The 23008-nt window shown below is 46.2% G+C and overlaps 1 protein-coding gene across 3 annotated transcripts in view; it reads right to left on the reverse strand.

Annotated features, from left to right (window-relative positions):
* Slc41a2 (solute carrier family 41 member 2) overlaps nucleotides 1–23008 on the reverse strand; it is a 70371-nt gene that overhangs the window by 12513 nt on the left and 34850 nt on the right. For all 3 annotated transcript variants that reach the window (XM_050145591.1, XM_050145592.1, XM_050145593.1), the window contains exons 4-8: nucleotides 22092–22163; nucleotides 20778–20922; nucleotides 17912–18058; nucleotides 10635–10782; nucleotides 8646–8725 (exon numbers count right to left, since the gene is read on the reverse strand). In XM_050145591.1, the coding sequence (XP_050001548.1) occupies nucleotides 8646–8725; nucleotides 10635–10782; nucleotides 17912–18058; nucleotides 20778–20922; nucleotides 22092–22163 (592 nt within the window). The remainder of the gene's footprint in view (nucleotides 1–8645; nucleotides 8726–10634; nucleotides 10783–17911; nucleotides 18059–20777; nucleotides 20923–22091; nucleotides 22164–23008) is intronic.

Here is a 23008-nt window from a genome sequence, read left to right on the forward strand (position 1 = left end):
CTGAAGAGAAAGCCTCAATGTCCAGGGGAAGCACTGCAGCTGGGAAAATTCCTAAAAACACTGTGACGCTCAGCACCACCAGAGCCACCTTCCAAAGCACCAGCAAGCTAGCTGCCCACAAACACAGAACGCAGGCTATAGGACACGCAGGCTACAGGACACGCAGGCTACAGGACACGCAGGCTACAGGACACGCAGGCTACAGGACACACAGGCTACAGGGCACGTCTGAGTTTGGAAGGACTGAAACATGTGTATGCTGGAACCGAGTGCTGCAGTCTGGAGACTGGGGTGCAGGGCTACTGGAGCCGAAATCAGCCTGGGAAGCACACACCAGACCCATTTCAACCAATAATAAGATGGTAAAGGTTGCTGACACCAGGGGGTTACCACGTGACGTTGTGATCCATGCTGTAACGTTTAACTGTATTTATCTTAAATGTTTATCATATTGACACCAAATACAAAATCAGAAACATTAAAGATGACTTATCCTAGCTTTGTGAAATACATGTTGTGTGCAGCCATCTCTGTACAACAGCGCACAGGGCTTCCCACTCTAGCGGGACTTGATGCCTTCCGCACCCACTACTGCCGCTCTCCCGGGCTTCTAGGGACCACGATTCTACTATGGTCAGATTCTAGGACATTAACTCTCTGATTCTTCTGACTGGCATCCCACAGGCCCTGTCTTTCTGTAGTTCGCTTGTTTCCTTCAACACAATAATCTCATTTCATTTACTTCATCACAAGTGACCCGACTGTTCTCTGACCCTCAACAGTGTCGCACTGTTTGTTTCTAACGCATTTTCTTTATCCGTTCACACACGGACACGCTTAGATTGCTTCCATTCCTCAGCTATTGTGAGGAGTGTTTCAATTAACAGGGAAGTGCGAACGCCTCTGACATATCGATTTCACTCCCTTTGGAAATGTCCCCAGAAGTGTGACTGTGGTAGCGTTTGGTCACGTTACCACTTTGAGAACCCTTCACACTGTTTTCCGGAGTGTGAACTACTTCACGTTCACACCGACAGAATACAAGGCTCTTCCCACAGCTTCACAGCTATTTTCTTTCGTCTCTCCGACAACAGCCACTCTTTCTGGAGCGACATCCTGGGTCACTGTGGCTTAATGTATCTCTGACTGGTGCTGCTGGCCACGTGAACCTCTCTGAAGAAATGTCTGTCTAGTTCCCGTGCTGGAACTGGGATGACAACATGAATTCATCGGGACTCCACCACAACAGTCTTACACTGGGACATGATGGGATAACACTCGGCTGAACTCATTGTTACATTTCTTCTCCTTACACACGGCTAAGGCTGCCGTTCACACTGGTCCTGTCACCATACAGGAGGTCAGTCCTTGGCCGGAATGTCATTCTGCAGTATGTGAGTATTAGAGAGGGAGACTTCTGGGTACAAGGAGTAAAAAACATTCCCAGATGTTGGGAGCAGTGAGACCCCAGATCCTGAATTTCTTGTAAACAACTTGTTTTCCCCTGATCTGAGTGCCTACAGCTGCTCTGAGCACGAGACCTTCAGGAGTTCCTGATGGCAGGAGAGTGGTTTCTGGTGGGTTTGGCTGGGGCGTGGCTATCGCTATATAATCTGCCCCTGAACACAATAAAGAGAGAATTCTTGGGGAATTCAAGGATGACCCATGTCGCTGTCTCTCTGGCTGTGTGTGTCTGTGTATTCTAAACCTCCAGCTCCCTTGCCCGAAACTCGCGGACTGGGTAATAGCGCACAGAGCGCAGACACTGGGGCACAGTGCGCGACACCCAGAGGGTTTCCAAACCAGGTGCTAAGGGCCAGCAGCTTTGATGAAGTCCTCTGCTGTGGACTGTCACTATGGGGGTTTGAACGGGGAATGGCCCCCCACAAAAGGATCAATGTTTGAATGATCACAGACCCATCCTCTGAGACTGTAGGCAAGTCCCAAGTTAAACGCTTTCTTTTATGAGTTATCCTGGTCATGGTGCTTAGTCACAGTGGCAGAAGTAACTAAGATCTGCTCCCACAGGAATCCCAGTGTTTCAGGACGGCGGGGCTGCTAAGATCTGCGCCCACAGAGAATCCCAGTGTCTCAGGACAGCAGGGCTGCTAAGATCTGTACCCACTGGAACCCCAGTGTCTCAGGACAGCAGGGCTGCTAAGATCTGCGCCCACTGGAACCCCAGTGACTCTGACTGCGGGGCTCCTTACTTTCTGATACAGCTGGGGCTGCTGCTGGAACATGGACTCTCTTCTGGACAACTGAGGAGATGACTTGGAGGAACCAGCAACAGGTGAGTTAATGCGCGTGGGGAAAGCTAATATTAGCAGCTTCCAGCTAAGCAGCGGACCTGGGAATATATAAGATTACATTCACGCCGAGCTGTGGTGGCACAAGCCTTTAATCCCAGCACTCGGGAGGCAGAGGCAGGGGGATCTCTGTGAGTCTGAGGCCAGCCTGATATACAGAGCAAGTTCCGGGATAACCTGGGCTACAAAGAGAGAAACTGTCTCAAACAAACAACACAAAAAAGATGTCTCAAAAACTAAAATACAGGTTGAGAGACTATGTCTGACATCTAGTGAAATCTTGGTATTCAACACATTGTAACAAAGCTAATTTATTGTGGAAATAAGAATTTAATTTTATTTTAATAATAACTAAATAAATAGAAAAACAATAACAAAAAACCATGAACTTGCCATTTTCCAGCAGAGAAGCTAATGTGTTGTTAATGTGACTGGACTGAAAAAAAAGGAATTTGTGTTATTTTTAAAAGCTAAAACTATGGCTTGACTTTAAACTAAAATTAGCGTACACTATTATTAGGCTCAGCCAATTACCATCGCGGTGATTTTCCTGAGACTGACCTATTAATGATCACGTGTAGCTCTCTCTGAGAGCCACGAATGCCTGGGTAGAAATCTACAGAAGCACCGTTATCACTTCCGTGTTACCATAGGGATGGCAATGACGTCATCTTCCTCAGTCACTTTAGAAAGGCACTGGCGCTGCTTCTCCAGGTGAAGTGGATACAATGTTACTAGGAAAGAGACTAGGAAAGTAGCAGCTCTTCACCGTCTTGTCAGGGTTGCCCATTATAGTTTTTAATTCCGGCAAAGTTATTACCTTGGAATAGCTTCTTTGATGTCAAAGAATGCTTCCTTGGTACTGTTTTAGACACTGTTGATTTTAAGATCTTGTTATTAATACAGCTCCTGAATTATTTAAGTTCTACAGACACTAACTGCATTATTAAAGCTAGCAGAAAGCATCTAAAGATAGTCCTGTATAAATTAAAAACATCAGGAGAACCAGGCTGTCAACACACTGAGTAGTGAGGCTTTACCGTGAACGGTAAAGCACCTGATGCTAAGATGGGATGCTGAGCAGCTCGCCTAGGGTCTCCTCCACAGCTCTTGCTGTTTCTGGTAAACGTTTCACACTCACATCATAGGCTGTATTTCAGATCCTATCAAGATTATTTTTGCACATTTTTAAAGGAACCCAATACAAAAGTTCATTTCCTTAAAAAGCAAACTATGCTCCTAATCCTAGCCTGGTCAGTGATCTGGCACCTTCCACATGGGTCCACATGATCACCCTCCAGGGCTCCCCCATCAGCGCTCAGAGGCGATCATCCTCAGTTTCTAGAAACGCACAGGGATGGCGACACACGCCCTCCGTTTTCATCTGTTTCAAGGGCAGGCAAAGCCCCTTTCATATGGATGAGGGCAGGCACGTTTAACTCCTACTCCCCACCCCCTTTATTTACTGATTCTTTCGAGTACACTATGCAGAAGCTGGCCAATAACTGGCCAAGTCCCTCTCTGTATTTTCCACACTAGCTCATGATGTTCTAATGAGGGCAGAAATAGGTTCAAGTGCAGGGGAGAAATACTGTATTCTCTTAATGTATAAAGTATAAATATCCTCTATACGTATATGTAATATAACCATGTGGTAAATATGTATAACTTTATACTATGCAATATATAATGGATATAAAAAGATACATGTAATGTTTATTTATATAGCCATTTTTAGGGGAGATTATTTTAAATGGCTCCTTCAGAAAGTGATAATGAAAAAAACCAAACCAGCTTAAAGAACACTGTCGCAGTGAGAACGTCCCACCCAGCATGTAGAAATGAGTTAGTACCATTGCGACAACCCGCTAAATCCTTAGAATGGCCACAAGTGGCTCCTTCACACCAGGGCATCTGCCCAGCATTATGGCTTTCTTCTTTATGCACCACAGCATGAAAAGGTTGAGAAACACTGTCCTGGGGGAAACCTACTCGGCTCGGGACGAGTGAGGCTGTCAGCTATAAGTCCCTTCTCCTTCGTCTCCCTCTGGACCCCTTAGCCCTGTCTCCACCAGACTCTCCTCAGGGAGTCTTTCTCCCTTGCCCTAGCACAGCATGGCCAGCCTGTCTTTCCAAGGCTATGTGGAAAGGATTTATTGAACTCAAGCTGTCGGGCTTGGTGGCAAGTACCTTTCCCCACTGAGCCATGCCACAGGCCCTCAGCTCTTTCTCCTGCCTGCAAATAATTCGCTCTTGAATCCTCACCTCTCTCACTTAACATCTAAAGATGCTTTGCCTAGAGAGTCCTACATAAAGAGTTCGGGGAGCAGAACACACAGAAGAGCTGAGAAATTAATACTAAGCCATTTCTCTAGTTATAAACAAGAGAGTTATTAAGGACAGAAATGAGTGTTGCTACTATTGCTAAAACTTTTATATAAATGGAAGGAACCATTTTTCTCCTTTTGCCTCCTTAAATATAAGTTCCCTCTACCGTCTACGGATTTGTTTTATGATCTAGGCTGTGTTACTTAACATGATAATTTCCTCTGATTCAGTGGCGTGTAGTTTACAGCAAAATGAAAATTCACCCCTTAACTCATACATTTATTCGCTCACCCATCGCCAGATCTCGACACTGTGGCCATGACTCAGAGTTGGAGGAAACAGAACTCATCATTCAGAATAAACATGGGGTGCCACGCAATCGCTAAAGGCGTGGGGGGGCACACAAAGGGGATGAACAACTCTGGCCCTCGCCTTGCAGGTGTGCCGCTGCGATTGCATCTGGATGCGGGCGGGTCTGGGGGGGGGCGGGTCTGGAGGGGGGCGGGTCTGGAGGAATGGTCAGTGCACTGTAGATGCGCGAAGGAGAACCAGAGCACAGTGTGAAAGTGGGGCACCTGGAGAGAGATCACAAGCCACTCAACAAGGGGGACCTTCATTCATTGTGGGCGGGGAGCTGGGGTAACCCCGAGAGGCAGAGTGTTGGGTAGACCAGGCCCAGTGGCCAGTGTGTTGGGCTAAGTAACTGATGCTTCATTCTCCAGGAAACAGAAAGAGAACTCTGTTCTTGGAGTGATGGGCACAATCTGGTTTGTGAGGAAGATGATTATGATGATTATATCTTATTAGTTACCTTGTCTGTCTGTGTGTGACAGGTACATGCTATGACATGCCTGAAAGAGTCAGAGGACCACTTATAGGAGGTGGTTCTCTCCTTCCACCGTGTGGATCCTGGGGGATTGTACTCAGTCTTGGTGGCGAGTGCCTTACCTCCACTGAGCCACCTCACCAGCCAAGATTATTTTTGATAGCAAATAATCACAGGATAGGGCTGGAGAGATGGCTCAGCCCTTAACACTGGCTGCTCTTCCAGTGGTCCTGAGTTCAGTTCCCAGCAACCACATGGTGGCTCACACCATCTGATCTGGTAGCCTCTTCTGGTATGCAGGCAAACATGCAGGTAAAACACTGTATACATAACAAATCTTTTTTTAAAAAAAGATTTACATAAATTGCAGGATTAACTGAATGAGTGAAGGACCAACCAGAAGTAATTTTATGGAGAGCTACTCAGGAAAACTACTGACCAAATGTAGGGATAAAAAGGCAAAGCACCCTTCTTCTACAGCCTTCCTTCCTGGCCCCACTGAAGCCCCCTCTCCCTGGAAGGCAGCTGACCACGCCAGTCTGGGAATCAGGGGGGTGATCTTCACTCCCCTTCCCGTCCTTCAGTTCCAATCCTCTGTCTCATGTCCAGTAGGCACAGCCGTATGTGATGGGGATGGCGGACGTCATAGAGCCAGCACAGCTGAGCCACATGGCCGCCGTGCCACCCGTGGGCTCCATCTCCCCCTCTGGCATTCTTGAGAGACTTTCAATATTGGTACCACTTAGGAATGTTGGACTGGCGGAAATTTTCTTCTGAATCATTTCTGCCTTCTCCCAGGGCAGTCCTGAGCAAACTATTCCTACCCCTCCCTGCTTTAGGGAAATTATCCTTTTCTACTTGAAAGTCTTCCTTACGCCAGAGTTCTCTTTACAGGGCCGTAAGACACTTTTTAAACATCTGTCCCTGTACTTACTCAGGAACGAGATAACCAAAACAAAGGGAACTTGAAAAGGTCAACCAGATTTGGTGGGCTGGAGGAACTGGCCACAGATTAGGTACAAGCCTCTCCCCACTGTACACCCAGGCAATCGCGTGGCTTACACAGCAAGGAAGTTAGATTAGCTGAAGTTACTTCTGTCCGACACAGAGACTTATACTGATGGACAAAGAATGACTTAGAAAGACAATAAAAGTGTTCTATAAAGATATAAAATATAAACATTGTATTATGCCAGAAGTTGGTTATAACTGCAGCAGCTTTGGCCTGAGGCTATTTCTTGGGCACTCTGACCATTAAGAGTTAATAATAAACTGCTTGGGACATGGCAGCGTGCCCGGAATGGCTTGAAGATGGTTTGGTCAAATGTCCTTGTAGCCACAGAAGCAACCGGCCTGAGAATGACTTGTCATATACCTCTAGATTCTTAAAAATTGGGTTATGGGGTTAATGAGTAAAAATGATAACTCTGTTTATCAATGATGTCAAAACTTGAGGGAAAATGATTGGAAATGATGACTCTGTTCTGTCACAGTTTATTAACTGATGACCAAGAGGAAACGAAACACATGTCCAAAGACAAAAATGACATGTTCTCTGTTTTAGAACAATATGAACGTATCCCTGCTTACTGAATTCTGTACAAATAGAGAAACATTCTGGCTGCCAATCAGTCAGGCCACATGGTTCTCCCAACCACCGTGGCCTGGCTCACATCCTTCCCTCACATCCCCTGCGGGGACCCGTCCACAGTCGGGGATGTCCACCAGCACCCAGTCCTATAGCAGACCTCCTGCAGGGCCCGTCTTCCCTCTCGTCCTCAATCCCCTCTGCAGATCCTCAGGGCAGACCCAGCTTTCTTCCCTCCTGTGAACCCTCTCAGCCCTGTGCCTTTCTAGCCCATCACCATACCTTCCTTTGAGCTCCCCAATACCTAGCAACAAGTTCTAACTGGGTCCTAACTTAGGGAGGCAGCTGACTGGCCAGGTCTGGGTGCACCCCAAAACACAGCTTGTGTTAGTTGGGACAATTGTGGGCTTGTTTTTTCTCCTTGCAAACAGCAAGTTTAATGCTAGCATCTCTGTGGCAGCTGCACTGGGTAGACAGTAACCCAGGAAAGGTATTCCCTTATCCGGATGGATGGCCTCGGTGCGACAACCTCAGCCTACGTGGACAGACCGCTGTATACACAAGTGAACGAAGGGGTCCTACGAGGGGCCAGTGGACAGTTTGGTGATATTCAAGTCAAAGAGGAGAACCAGGTAGAATCAGACAGTTCCATGGTTTTAACAATGGATGCCAGGAAGGAAATGGTGGCACCAGACAGCTGGGAGAGAGATCTGTATGGGAAGTCTTTGACATTCTAAAGGTAGACAAAAATTACAATGTTCAGTAGAAATTTTAGATCTAAAATTAGACTTCTGCAGAACATGTCATTATATAAATTTTTATGTAAATATAGAAAGTCAATTCTTTGTGTGTGGGGGGGGGGCATTTAGAGACAGGGTTTCTCTGTAACAGCCCTGGCTGTCCTGGAACTGACTTTGTAGACCAAACTGGCCCTGAACTCACAGATATCCACCTGCCTCTGCCTCCCAAGGGATTAAAAGAGTATGCCACCATGCCCAGAAATAAGAAGTTAATTATGCCAAGTAGAATTACTTTATGTCGATCTAGTCTATACTAAAGCTCAACTTCATGCTCACCAGAAGAGGTGAATTAAATTGTCTTATTAAGTGTGCTTCATACAAAATCATACTATTTTAACAAGATTCTTTAATATATGTATTATACATATTTAATATAAGGATTATAATTTCCATTGTGAAGGCAAGAAAATGATGAGTCCAGGTTTTCAGGCAGCTCTTAGTGAGTGGACTGAACTTAGCCAAGAGCCAAATCTGGCTAATTTTGCTTCTTCTAAGATAACCAACAAAAGCAAATATAATGCCAGCAGTTCAGCCAAAGAGGGAAGGGCAACTCAGAACCGGAATTCTGCATTCTGTCACACTGGCCTTACACGTCAGGAGCGCCTGTCTAACCGACACGTAACAAACACAACTGAGAAACAGCTCTTTTCCAAACAGGGTTCTATGTACTGAGACCAGGGAAGACGTTTCCACTCTGAGGTACATCTGAGTTTGAAGGAAGGAATGGATGGAATAGGAAGACATGTGGGTTCCTGAGGGTGACGTCATTGTAAGGCAGTACCTTCTGGGCTTACCGTTGATAACTGGCGTGTAAACGACAATCCCAACCAAGTTCGGGTCGGAGACAGTTGTGTCCAGAATAAGGCCCCCAATGCTGAAAGAAAGAAAACCACGTATCAGGGAAGAGAAATGGAAAAGAGTCTCAAGCTGCTCTGACATCCAGACACTCCCACCTTGTACAGTACAATGTTAATGCAATATAAAAATCAGGCAAAAAGAAGAATATTCAAAGTAGAAATCAATGTTATCAGTAAAAAACTGGAAATAAAACATGGCCATGAAGGCAGGAAAGGCGCTCAGCGGCGAGGAACTAGCTATTTAAGCACAAAGTCTTGAGTTTAAAGCCTATATAAAACCTCTGCAGTGGGAGGCAGACACAGAAGGATCCCGGGCTCACTAGCCATGCCAACCAGCCAATCAGTGATTGCCAGGTTCAGTGAGTGCCTGTCTCAAAACTAAGATAGACAGCAAATATAGGGTGTGACAGATGAAGACTCCCTGAACCTGGTGTTGACTTCTGACCTCCACAGATGCACACCTGGGCACATACAGCACACACTCAGTCTACACACTGAAGCAATAATAAATACCATAACCAACAGGTAAAATGTCAGTGCATTAGTTTCTGTTTGTTTGTTTTACATATCTTGCCCCCACCCCCTCTGGGGAACAGGGTCTTGCTATGTAGTCCAGATGCCCCTGAACTTATAGCAATCCTCCTGTCTCAGCCTCCCAAGTGCTGGGATAATAGGCATGTGTCACAATTCCCAGGTTACAGTTTGTTAACTTCACTAACCTACAAGAAAGCCCTGTAAGGTGTTGTCAACTACTTTAAGGCTTAAAACAATGGGATGAATGGTCCCTTCCTGTTCTTCACAGAGTATCTTTGGTTTGGTTTTGTTGGAGACAAAGCCTGGAGCTTGTGAGTAGACCAGGCTAGCCTCAAACCCCTAGAAACCCACTGTCTCCGCCCCCTAGGTGCTGGATCATACTATTTTTCATCAAGTCATCTACTCCTCTTGCGATTTAAGAGCTAGTTCGTAAACAGCGTTTTCCATCTTTAAGGCAAGCAGGCATTGGAGGGGCGTTTCTAAAACTAGGTGGATTACAATTGTATAACCAGAGAGCTATAGCGATGGAAAGAGCTGAGCTTGAGAAGTCTGGGAAATGAGATGGGGTTTTAATAGAACAAGTGGCAAACCACACGCGTTCAGTATCTCAGTGGAACGTGGAGGCTTGTTCAAGCCTTTATTAACTGTTCACCTTCAGCCTGTGGTTCATAAGACACAGCCAGTCCCGTCACCCACAGGCACCTGCTGCCTAAATCTTCCAGGGATTGCAATCTCCCTACAGCAAAATGATCCGCACGCTGTATTGGATGACTGAAAGTCCTGGCACCCTCTCATGGTGGTTCTTAGCCCCGTGCCCAGACCCTCTGTGCCCTAGGGATCAGTTCAGTTCCCGCCGTAACTTCTTCGCTGCTGAGTGGCATGCAGAGATGCTAGTTCTCATTTTCAGGCTTAAATCTGACTTCTGCGGTAGATGAGATGTAAATCTCACAGCTTCCACAAATGCCAGCCCACGGGGAGCCCTTCCTGATACATCCAACCCGCGAGGCTGCCATCAATCACCTCCACAAAGCTGGTTTCTAATTCTTAGAGACGCGCGCTGTCCTCCCACGCTCGGGAAAGCTGGTGTCGCGAGCAGAGGCACTGCAGTCACCCTCCACCTCCTCGCAAGGGTCTCCTGTGCTCAATTCTGATCTCTGCATTATCCAAATCCAAAGCTCGCGCACCATTCTTAGTTCACCACATTTTACAGGATGTTCCTACTCTTTCCCAGATGACTTTCTTATCCAGTGCAGACTGAACATCTTTCCACATCAGCAGAAATGATATTCTGGGCCACGGATACTCCATTCTGCAACCCTGCTGGGATTCCTCTGAGCGATGCCTCACTGCTAACCCACGGTCACGCTCCCGCCCCCCACCGCCAACACTCACCTGCTTATGACCATGGCTGTTATGACGGGCTCCCAGCCAGAGTGGAGCACAGTCCTGGTAGCTGGGTGTTTGGCAGCTATTATAACCCAGATAGGTGTCAGAGCCAAGAAAAAGGCACAAACTAAAGGAGAAATGTAATAATATGTCTCTAGAATAAAGAAAAGAAGACATTTCAGCCCTTCCTCTTTCCAACAGAAAATCTAAATAACAAAAGAAGCATTGTTATCAGGTTTATTATTAAACATACTAAGTGTCTAACATTTTATATATACCCAAGATTTAGAACAGTAAATAAAACCCAATGCCAAGAATGGTGGCCCATTTCCCCTAAGCCAGCAATCAGGAGGCCGGAGATGGGGACCACACATTTAAGGTCAGCCTGTGCTACACAGATGCTCTTTTAAACTATCAGCTCATATAACCTAAATAACAACATTAATGTCCCAAGCATTCATTATGAGATAACAACACAGCCTACACAGAAGAGCAAGGACACCAGGATGGACAACCAACATCAGTTGCCAACTTGATAGCTGCCCAGGCCTTGCTGTGCTTCTCTGTGGCACACGTCTGGGTCACAACTGTTCATCCGGCCTCTATTTTCTGCCTCTTTACTGACGGCAGGCTTGGCTGCCTAGCATTTCACAGGCACGATTCACGCCATTTCTAAACAAAATTTTAAATGAGTTTTCAGAAATGACTGAAAGGGGTGTGTGTGTGTGTGTGTGCGTGCGTGCGTGCGTGTGTGTGTGTGCTTGTGTGTGAACTATCTCCCAACACCAGACAAAAGATGCTACAAGATCAGAGACAAGTTGCCTCGGCTTTCTTCCTAAAGGCCCAGAGAGTGAGGCTGGGGAGACACAAGTCCACAGGACAGAGCAGGGAGAAGCTTGGGAAGTGAATGCCGAGCATGCGTGTGCAGGGTGAACTCCGTGAATGTGGGCCACTAAGGCAAAACCCTAACAAAGCCTGCAGACACAGGACCGTGAAGAACCCAACAGCAGAGGAGAGGCCCCTTGAACCCTGAGAGCCACAAGCAGAGAGCGGAGAAAGGGCCATCTGAGGAGGACGACAATGGCCTTGCAAGGAGATCTGCTCTACACTTCCCCAGCATAACCTTGAAGCAGGCTCACGGATCTCAAGCTAAGCCACAGTCCAGCGCTGCATACGGAAAACAGACCTGGACACGGAACAGCCCTGTGCCCCCTGGTGCTCAGCAGCCAGCCAAGCTCGGAATGTTTGACGGCATGACAGTCTCTGCAACATCTTACATTAGGGCACTTTTCTCATCATTTTCTTCAAGTACCTAAAGTAATTTTTACGAGTCTAACAAACTAAATGTATAAATAAGGTGATTTGCTTGGTGTAGTAGTGCACATATAATCACAAGTTCAAGGCCAGCCTAGGCCACAAAAGGACACCACCAAAGAAAGCAGGCTGGCAAGAAGGTTCAGAGCAAAGGGCTTGCAGCCAAGCCTGACACATAAACTGGATCCTGAGCCAACTGGAAGGAGAGAAAGCTCCACATGAGCACTGTGGCACACATAGACACACACACACATACACATAGACACACACACACTTCTTTAAAAAGGAAAATAAAAGGGCTAGAGAAATGGCTCAGGGTTTAAGAGCACTGGCTGCTCTTCCAGAGGACTGAGGTTTAATTCCCAGCACCCACATGGTGGCTCACAACCATCTGGAACTCCAGATCTAGGGGATCGATTCCCTCTTCCAGCCAGTCTCCATAGGCATGTCATACACGGGTCCTTAGTCCTCCTATTCAAATCGATGTCAAATTTCACCTCAAGTTTCAACGACTTATCATTGGGGGTTCCCAGATGTATAATTTTTTAAGGTCATATTTTGTTTTGTTTAGAGTTAGGTGATCAATTCCATTGCTGTGTGTTTACTCTTTATGTAGCTGCAACCTGAGGAAAGACAGCCTCTCTTCCAGATCACCAACCAGGGAAGATCCTCCCATCCCCTTGTTGGGACCCTCTGAGACCAGACCCTCCAAACTTCCAATCCCTCAAAGTTTTTCTATGCATACAGGCGAAACACATAACAATAAAACTGTCAAATGTAAAAGATGACAGTTTTTAAATAAATATTTATATAACATGTACAACTTCCCTTAGCTCTCTTACGGACTCCTGAGGTTGAAGCTTCTCTAACGGGCAAACCACACAAAAGCGCATCACAACCACATAAACCAGAGCTCACAACCATAGTCGGCCTTCTCTTTCTGTCTGATCTTTCTTGCCCCGTCTTTCCGTTCTTACTTTCCTGAAGTGTTACTAATCCCCAGAACTCTGTACTGAGCCAAGATACCCTACACTATTTCACTAATCCCAAGTCCTCGTGTGGAGGATGCTTTTGCTACAGTCAATCGTATTCTCAGGCAGTCACCATGCCAAAGTCATTAGAGGGCCACTTGAATAAATTCTAATCGTATTAGCTACATCATTTTCAAAAGGAATAATGCACTTTGTAAGACAGTATTTATCCAATATCTATTACGTATATAGCACCAAGAGTACTACAAAACATAAGTAAATAAAAAGCCACGGTATCGTCAAGAATTCTGTATTTCAAACAGAAAGGTACAACAGTCACAGGTACTCTAATTATTGCCCAATCCACTGATGTCCTGCAGTGAACTAAACAGGCTTTAAAAAGTGGGGCAGAGGAGTATTGTATTTCTACAGAAAGCTGTAATCACTGACCAAACACAAAGTCATAAAGGCCACCTCAATAAAGTGCTATAGCAATTCAGATAAGCACGTGCATGCATGTATGTATGCATGTATGTATGTAAGAAGGATGGATGGATAAGCAGGCAGATTGACTGACAGGGTCTCATAATGACCACGGTTGGCCTAGAGCTTGCATGTGGCCCAGGCTGGATTTGAACCCAAGGTCCTCTTGCCTCAGCTTTCCCAATGTTTGGATTACAGACACATCTCTAGCTCACATAAATCTTTACTGATATAAAGAAGCGCAACTGAGCTCTGCACTGTTGATCCACATCCTGAAACCTTTCTAGAAGTTTTAAAACCCTTTTGGTGGAATCCCCGTTTTTCTGAAGCATACATAGGACCGTGTCCTCTACAGACAGGGATATCTAACCCTTCCTTGGACTCCATTGATCCTTTTGTTTCTATTGCTCGTTAGTCCCTCTAGTGTGGTGTGAACAGAACTGAGAGTGGGCGCCCTTGCCCTGCCTCACCACAGAGGCCGTGTTTCTCTCACGTACTTTTCACTGTGTGCTCTTGGTTTTCTGAGGCGGCATCAGCTCTGTCCAGCAGAGTTCCTGGCCAATAATTTCCTCCAGGTCTCCGGCTTTGCTATCAGGCTGAGACGCCGACCTCATGAAACAGGGTTGGATGTGTTCTGCCGGGATGCTTCCTGGAAGCATTTGCTTTCTGGGGTTGATTTTTTTCAGCATTTATTTGTGTGTGTATTTGGGTTGTTGAGATAAGGTCTACTTTAGCCCAGGCTGGCTTCACACTCATACAAACCTGTTTTCTTTTTAGTTACTACTCCAGTCTACTTGTCTCGCCAAGACTTCTATTTCTTCCTGACTCAACTTCATGGGTGGATGCTTATAGAAGTGTATCCACTCCCCAGAGGCCAGGCTTTAGGCGTGTAATTCTTCCTAACAGCCCCCGGGATCCTTTCCATTCTGGGGTACCGACTACAATGTCTATGCTTTCCTTTCTGGTCTTACTTAGAGTCTTTTCTCTTCTTAGTCAAAACTAAGACGGCTGTCAGTCTTTTTCATTTAAGAAAAACCAACCCTTCATCCTGCTGGTTTGTCCCATAGCTTTTCTGCTTGGTTTAACGATGCTCGTCCTTACTTCTCTCCTGCAGAGCTTGGGTTTAGCGTGTTCTTTCCCCAGTTTCCTGCCGTGTAGCCTTAGGATGTGTGCGTCTTCTATAACACAGGTGGTTACAGCTATGAGCTGGGAGCGTCCTCCTTAGAGTTGCGTGTGTGGCATCCCTGAGGTTTCTTAGAACTACCTGTGCAGTATCCCATAGGTTTTGGAACATGGTTTCTCCATTCTCACCTGGCTTAAGATGTTTCCATTTGAGTTCTTTGAGCCACGGCTAGTTTGAGGTGTCCCACTGAACTTCTATACATTTACAGATTTTCCACTTTTCCTCTTCACTGCTTTCTAGTTTTACTCCATCACGGCGTCGATAAACATGACACGATTCCTAAACTTGTTAGGATGTGTTACATGGCTTAATATGGGGTCTATTCGAGGAAATGACCTATGTGCAGGAGAAGAATGCACACCACGTGACTGTTGAGGGGACCATTTTGTAGACTGTCAGGCTGGTGTGAACAAGTGTCCACTTCAAGTCCGGCATTTCTTTACTGCACTTCCGTCCAGATGAGCTACCCATTGTCAAAGTGAGGTGCTGAAATCCCCACTGTGTGTATTGTCCAACCCATTAATAACTCTCCTACATTTGGGAGCTCTGACGTTGGATACGTACATATTTACCACTGATGTGTCCTCTTCATGGACTGACCCCGTGGAACTTTCCCTGTGTCGGATTCTTGGAGCCACGGAGTTTGGCCTCTCTAGCCAAAGCTTACAGCTACCAAAAAGATCCTCCTGTCTTCTCTAAACGCTGCTTCGTGTTTCCAGGGTAGTACAGGGATTACAAGATGAACGGGATCTTAGAACTAAAACGTGCCTGCTTCTAATCTCTGTATTCAGAAGGAAAAGGCCAGGTGCCTAACTGCCGGTCTTCTGAGGCCCCCTAGTGCTCAGGATGCAGACACTTTGGCTACAGAAACACGATGACATTTCAGAACACCTGTAAGCTGTTAAATTAACTGCAGAATGAACCGGTAGCCCCTTTAAAAAGAAAATCCCCTGGGGGCATCAATTACACAGATGAAATGAGAAGGGTCTGAAGCACTGCAAAGCCAACTTTCAGAGGACAAACGAAGGCCTGGAATAGCCTAAACAATACTTAATAATACTGTGTTCTACGGTTATGAGGACTGCGTTTCTTCTTACTCCTCACCCCAGTACCAGTGCGGCACAGTGCAAGGTCTCGGGGTCAACCCTCAGCTCCACAGAACAACAAGACAAACAAACAAAAACCAGGTAATGTCGGATTGCAGGTTCACGCCTATAATCCCAATACTCAGGGAGTGGAGGCAGGATGAGCTGGAGGGCCAGTCTCAGATACACAGAGCCCCCCCCCCCAGACCCAGCCTTAACCCGGCACCACGGAACACTCACAATATTGCAAGCTTTGGAGGACAGCACACGAGGATCATAGCCGGTGTTGTTCTATCTGTACAGGGCTTTATCTGCGAGTATGTGTGCACACCAGGTGCATCCCTGGGACACAGGGAGCCCAGTCGAGGCCATCAGATCACCCGTGACTGAATCACAGGCAGTTGTGCCGTCATGTGTCACGTTACAGCTGCCACGTGGGTGCTGGGACTACAGGCATGCACCGCACCAGGAGCCCTGCTCGGGTTCTTACTGGCCTCCTATTGATGACAGTCTTGAGACAGGGTCTCACATCCAGGCCCCAGATCCTCAGTACTCCTCCCTCGGCTTCCCTGCTGGGATGATGAGTGCACATTCCCACGCCTGCCCTCAGGGTAAGGAGGACAAGCTGCTCAGAAGGCTGTCTGTGGCTTGGGTGGTGAGCTTAATGGGTGAGAGAAAGAAACACCACATTCTCTGAGACCAGATAGAAGCTAACATTTACTCCTCGACTCTAGCGTCTGGGTCTAAATTGCATGATAATTCAGAGAAGGAAAAAGAGGAATCAATGTATTATCCCAGCAACAAAAATTAGACAAGACGTAGGGCCATTTCTTTAATAACAACCCCTCTTTTCTGCACTTCCTGTGAGAGGAGAGGGAACCAAGCACCCCCACAGACAGAGCCACAGCCAATGAGAGCTCAGTGATAGCTTATAGCACCAGCCCATCTACTGTCTCATGCACTGGTTCAGGCGATGCATCTCTGTCTTCAAGTGAGGAAGGATGTATCTGAGCACATACGGTCTGTGTCACCTATCAAACTAGAGTCAAGGCAGTGTCCCGTACTACACGAGGCCTTTCATGCCGCTGCAGGAGGCAGACGGAGCTACTGCATTGGATGGGTTAGAGCCTATTTGGTTCAAAAGTACATCTGAAGTTTTTCTCCAAACTTCAGAATCGTACCGTAAAGCTGAATAAAACCCATAGCAATCTGTGAATAAATATTTGCCTTGTGATGGCCTTGTAAAGTTATGCTTTCGTTAAAGTGGAAATCTGATATGTGCACGCACACGTGCGCGCACACACACAACACACACACAAACTTGACATGTAAATGAAAACACAACTAACATTCTGCCTTTAACCCATGCCCACAGATGAGGCTCACTCCCACTGGCTGTGGGCCCAGAACACATTATTCCCGCTAGGACAGCTCACTGGACTCTGCACATTTCCCGTCATGACTCATCAGGAACACGCACACGATGACTCGAACTTCACTAGTAGTCAGCTAATTTTCAGATGTGGCGTTTTGTTTTGTCTCTAATTGTCTGGAAGCTATTTGTTAGCATGGGGTTTTGATGTGGGGAAAATAACTCATTGGTAAATAGGAAGGAAGGAAGGAAGGAAGGAAGGAAGGAAGGAAGGAAGGAAGGAAGGAAGGAAGGAAGGAAGGAAGGAAGGAAATACAAACACACACACAAAAAACATGATAACTGTATTCTCACATTCAAAACACTTAACAGTGTAGTGTGATTCCTAACTGGCTATCCAATGAGAAGAAAGCACAGAACCCATGGAGTACGACAGGATTGTATTAAACTACAATAGTAGTCATGTGTAAAGCTGGGGGCATATATAACTTCTATGACCCTCCAGCTTCCTGTCTGAAATTCCAAAGAATACCTAGGTGTTATATAGCACACACCTGTAACCAAATACTTGGGAGGTGGAATTAGGAGGCAGACAGAGGATGAGGAGTTGAAGGTGAGCCAATCTGAGGATATCCTGGGGGCACAGGAATTAGCTGCCTCAAGAAGGAAGGGCGGAAGTGGGGCAGAAAAGAGAAGAATTTACAGAGGATAAACATTTTCTTAAGAGTTCTGAACTCAGTAAGAGAAGAAAGCACACGAGAGCCACAGCACACAATAAATACACAAGCTACAGTGTTCTAGTCAACTTCATCACTAGTTCTAACATCACTTTCTAATGACCAAATAATTCCACGTTTAGCTTCAAGTCAACTTACCCAGGCAGGAGTACAAACACTGACTGATCCACGCTAATATGGCGAGAGTTATCAGGTCGCCAAAACTAGCAGCGATGGGTGTGGCCACGTTGTCAGGGTTTATGCCTGTCTTCTTTGAGCCAACGATAACTCCGACCATTATTATTCCTAGAAGAAAGAACGCCTGTTACTCTTGAGGCTGACTCAGGAAATCCATCCTCCAAACACTGAAATACCCCGCACAGAGAAACAGCACACCGGTTCCGGCTAGAATGCTCAAATAAACTGACAGAGCAAACAAAATCCCCTTTGGCAAAACCTTCAGCAAACTGCAAGGGATCCCAGAAGACATCATCGGCTCAGTGTGGCATTTACTGTAAAATTACAGCAAAAACTAAAATTCTGAATTTAATGAGGCATATGCTTTAAATGTAATACATATATATATATAACAGCAGATTTTTATTTTAACCCGTGAAGGATGAAAACACTAGAGGGAGGAATCCTACTTATATGCACAGCAACAAAACACACACCCATGTACAGTGTCTACAGTGAAGTGTTGAACCCCGGAGTTTAGAGCAGGAACCACATACCAAAGTGACCCTTGGGAGATGGCGTGTGCAGGGGTTAAGAGCGCTTACTTGTTCCCAGAGGGGACCTGGGCTCAATTCAACACTCATCTGACACTCCAGTACCCAGACATACATGCAAACAGAATATACACTCATATATATCAAATAAAAGAAAAACCAAAAACATTAAGAAAAAAAGGGAAAATGGCAAAATAGGTCTAAAAAATGATGCTCTTTGCAGACTGGCTGTTCTTGCTCCACATGGTAGCGTGTACTCCTTCCTGCAGCCTCCGAGAGCACAGGCTCGTGCTGCACGCACATACATGAAGGCAGGACATTCATACACATAAAATAAAAATAACTAAATATTGAAAAGAATAAAGAAGGGTTGTGGCCAGGCAGTGGTGGCTCACACCTTTACTACCAGCACTCAAGAGGCAGAGGCAGGCGGATCCCTGAGTTCAAGGCCAGCCTGGTCTACAGAGTGTGTTCTAGGGCATCCAGGGCTACACAGAGAAACCCTGTCTTAAAAAAACCAAAACTAAATAAATAAGTCAAGCAAGCCAACAGTGAGAGTTATCTGGACGTGATGGTTCATGCCTTTGATCACAAACAGCATTTGGGAGGCAAAGGCGGGGACCTCTGTGAGTTTGAAGCCATCCTGGTCTACATAGAGTGTTCCAGGGCTACACAGAGAGACCAACTGAACTTCAGTGACGACATTCTACAGCATAGAAATCCAGCATAGAAATAGGTGCCTAGTATAGTGCTCATATCAATAAATATAAAGAAGATAATCCTGCAAGTTCTAAGGTTATTTTTTTATTGGGGGGGGGGACTATTGAGGCAGAATTTCCCTGTATGGCCCTGGTTGTCCTGGAATTCATTATGTAGACCAGGCTGGCCTCAAACTCACAGAAGTCTGCCTGCCTCTGCTTCCTGAGTGCTGGATTCAAAGGTGTGCACCATTAGCACTCAGCTCAGCTAAGTTTTTTAACTTCTTTTTTTTTTTTAACATATAGTCAAAAATATGCTACATTAAGCATCAGCACAAGGTTATATTTATATTGTCACAGAAACTTAAACTTTGGGGTTTTTTGTTGGGTTGATTTTTCTTAGGTTATACTGGTGCGCGGGTGAGAGAGGACACACAGGGGTGAGAACAGCTGCCCCCTCGGGCACTGGTGTTAGGTTCACCCTTCACCCTGGGCTGTAGTCACAGGTAATTGTGAGCTGCCTCAGGGGGCTCCTGGGAACTGAACTCAGGTCCTCTGGGAGTACTCTCCACCAAGAATTTAGATGAGGGATTGCTTTTGAAACCAAATTTCTGGAATTCTTGCGACAGGCCGGAAAGTCCCCTGTGTGGTTTCCAGGAAGGCCTTTCTTAACTCTTAGGGAAAACGGGAACACTGGACTGTCTGACTGAAGACTGAGCCAGGGCATCTGTGGCAAAGGGAACAACCTCAAAAAGCCCGCTTTCTACAGTGTTTATAAATAATTAAATAAATAGGGCGGTGGTGGCACACGGCTTTAATCCCAGCACTCAGGAGGCTGAGACAGGTGGATCTCAGTGAGTTTGAGACCAGCCTGGTCTACAGAGCCAGGGCTACACAAAGAAATCCTGTCTTGAAAAACCAAATAAATATAAATAAGTAGTAACATAAAAATACATCTGAACTAAGATTATTTAAAGCTTATGTGGATATTTTCTGTCACTTTCATCATGAACAAATATTGTTTAAAAGTTGCCATCCTGGAGGCGGACGTAGAGACCCACAGCCAAACATCAGGCCGAGTTTGGGAAGCCTGCAGAGGAGGAGGAAGAAGCGTAGGAACCAGACGGGTCAAGGACTCCATGGGAAGGCTCACACAATCAGCTAACCTGGGCTCAGAGGGGGTCGTAGAGACTGAGCAGACCACGGGGAAGCCTGCATGGGACTGACCTAGGCCATCTGCTTATATGTTACAGCTGTGTAGCTTGGGCCTCTTAAGGGACAGGGGCTGTCTCCAACTCTTTTACTGGCTTTTGGGACCCTACTTCTCATACTGGGTCGCCTTGCCCAGCCTTAATACCTGGGGAGGTACTTAGTCCCTACCGCAACCTGATGCCATGTATTGTTGATATCCATAGGAGACCTGCCCTTTCCTGGATGGAGATATAAAAGGAGGGGATTGGGGACGGGAGAGGAGTATGGTGCGAAGAGGCTGCACACAGGATGTAAAGGAAATAGAATTTAAAAGAAAAAGTCAGTATCCTGGGAGGTCGATCCTTTTATTAAAAGACAAAAGCAGACACTTGGAGCTGCACTCACCCTGCAGAAGAGATGCTATGAAGGCGGTGGCCACGCTGCTGGAGCACAGAAGTATGGAATGGCTGAGGTAATACTTCCCTTCTGGAATCCAGCCCAGAACGATCGCTGCCACAGCTGCTAAGAATCCAACCACTGTGGCCTGGACCTACAGGCGGTTTTTGTAAGATCCAGGTGGGTAATTTTTAAAACGTTAAATTTTCATTAGTCAATCACGGCATACAAAATAGTCCGAAGAAGTGCTGTGTATGGCAACTGACCGCCTTCATTTTAAAGAGGCTACTGGATTTCAGTTTTAATATCCGGTGCCCTCTTGAGGAAGAGACCTGGTCAGTCGGCTTCATCAACTCAGACCATGAAACCCAATGTGGACGAGTTCAACAGAACCGCCATACACGGGCTGCCCGTGCCTGCTGCAGCATTGCCAGGGCGTAAACTCCACTTCAGACCACTTAAGACAGTGGGCTTTCAAACTGCCTTGACCTGCGCTGCGTCAACACATGTGGCCCTCAGGACCACACTGTTTTTGTTTGTGTTCTTATTGTTGAGACAGTTTCACAATGTGGCCCTGGAACTCACTCTGTAGACCAGACTGACCTCAAACTCACAGATGCTGAGAGAACCCCTGGAGCTGACCTAACAGATGGCTATGAGCCACCTGATGTGGGGGCCGGGACCCACACTCCAGTCCTCTGGAAGAACGACACGAGCACTTAACTGCTGAGCCATCTCCAGGCCCTCCAATCTGTCCTTAACCAGCACCTCCACGTTCTTCTCCTCCACAAGCGATGCTAGTGGAGCTCAGGGAGAAAATGGCCCTTCCCCAAACCCAACCCCAGCCGCCATCTTCTCTTCCTTCTGTCTGTGGCAACCACTCCCAACAACCACCACCTCGCCGGTGATCGCCTGTGGTATCATGATGGCTCTGCCCAAGTCCCCCATTTATCACGTATCCTTGGAGGAGGAAGCCAAAGAGGCATTGAATTTTGGCAACTAGGATCGGCAAATTCCTGGCGACCTCCGGCAACCATCCTAACCAACAGTTTCAGGAAAGAAATTCCTGGCGACCTCAGGCCACCATCCTAACCAACAGTTTCAGGAAAGAAATTCCTGGCGACCTCTGGCCACCATCCTAACCAACAGTTTCAGGAAAGAAATTCCTGGCGACCTCTGGCCACCATCCTAACCAACAGTTTCAGGAAAGAGGATGGCAAGGGAGGGAAGAGACGACGGGAGGACAGTCGTTACTGCTTTCATGTATCGTGAAACAAACAGTGAATTTCACCCCCAAGATCTATAAATAAATGTGCCACATACCTGCTTTAAAGCCAGGTTGCCAATGATCAGATTCCACTTCTCAATGGGCGAATCCATCTTCCCGACGTTTACCTGGTGAGGGGAATATCAGCATCACTCTGTTATTGGTGCTATTTAAGCTAAACCCGAATCTAAGCACAAACACAGCTTTAGCAAACCTACTGTGTGTGCCAGGAGCTGATGGCACATGGTTTTGATCCCAGTACTCATGAGACAGAAGAAGGCGGATCTCAGTGAGTTTGAAGTCAGTCCAGTCTACAGAGTGAGTTCCAGGACAGCCAGGGCTACACAGAGAAACCCTGTCTCAAAAAAACAAAAACAAGGCCAGGTGGTGGTGGCGCATGCCTTTAATCCCAGCATTCAAGAAGCAGAGGCAGGCGAATTTCTGTGAGTTTGAGACCTGCTGGGTCTACAAGAACTAAAGAGCTAGTTTCAGGACAGGCCCCAAAGCTACAACAAACCTTGTCTTGTCAAGTCAAGAAACAAAACAAAACAAAAAAAATCTACTGTGTACAGCCTGTGTTCAGAACAATTCCAAACTTACATCAACATGCTATCTGGCTTGGCCAAGATGGGAAAACTGTTTTAGACAACAAGTTACAGTCACCCATCTACTGGCAGATGTTATGACTACATCAATTGTCATCCTCCCATGCCAAATTTGAATTGAGGCCCAACAGAAATAATGCTATAATTTTGAGCTGTTTGTGCGTAATTCCATAGCACAAAACAAATATAATTCAAAGAGTCACTTGCCAAAGAACAGGATATAAACAAATCATTCAAGTGTACATAATCTATATTTGAATCATGACAATATTAGCAATAATTATTAGCATTCAGTTCATAGATTTTGATGGTATACCTCTCTCTCTCTCTCTCTCTCTCTCTCTCTCTCTCTCTCTCTCTCTCTCTCT

This window comes from Alexandromys fortis, unplaced genomic scaffold (assembly GCF_014885135.2).
Source record: "Alexandromys fortis isolate MF-2015 unplaced genomic scaffold, M_Fortis_MF-2015_v1.1 scaffold_50, whole genome shotgun sequence".
In the NCBI taxonomy this organism is placed as follows: Eukaryota; Metazoa; Chordata; class Mammalia; order Rodentia; family Cricetidae; genus Alexandromys; species Alexandromys fortis.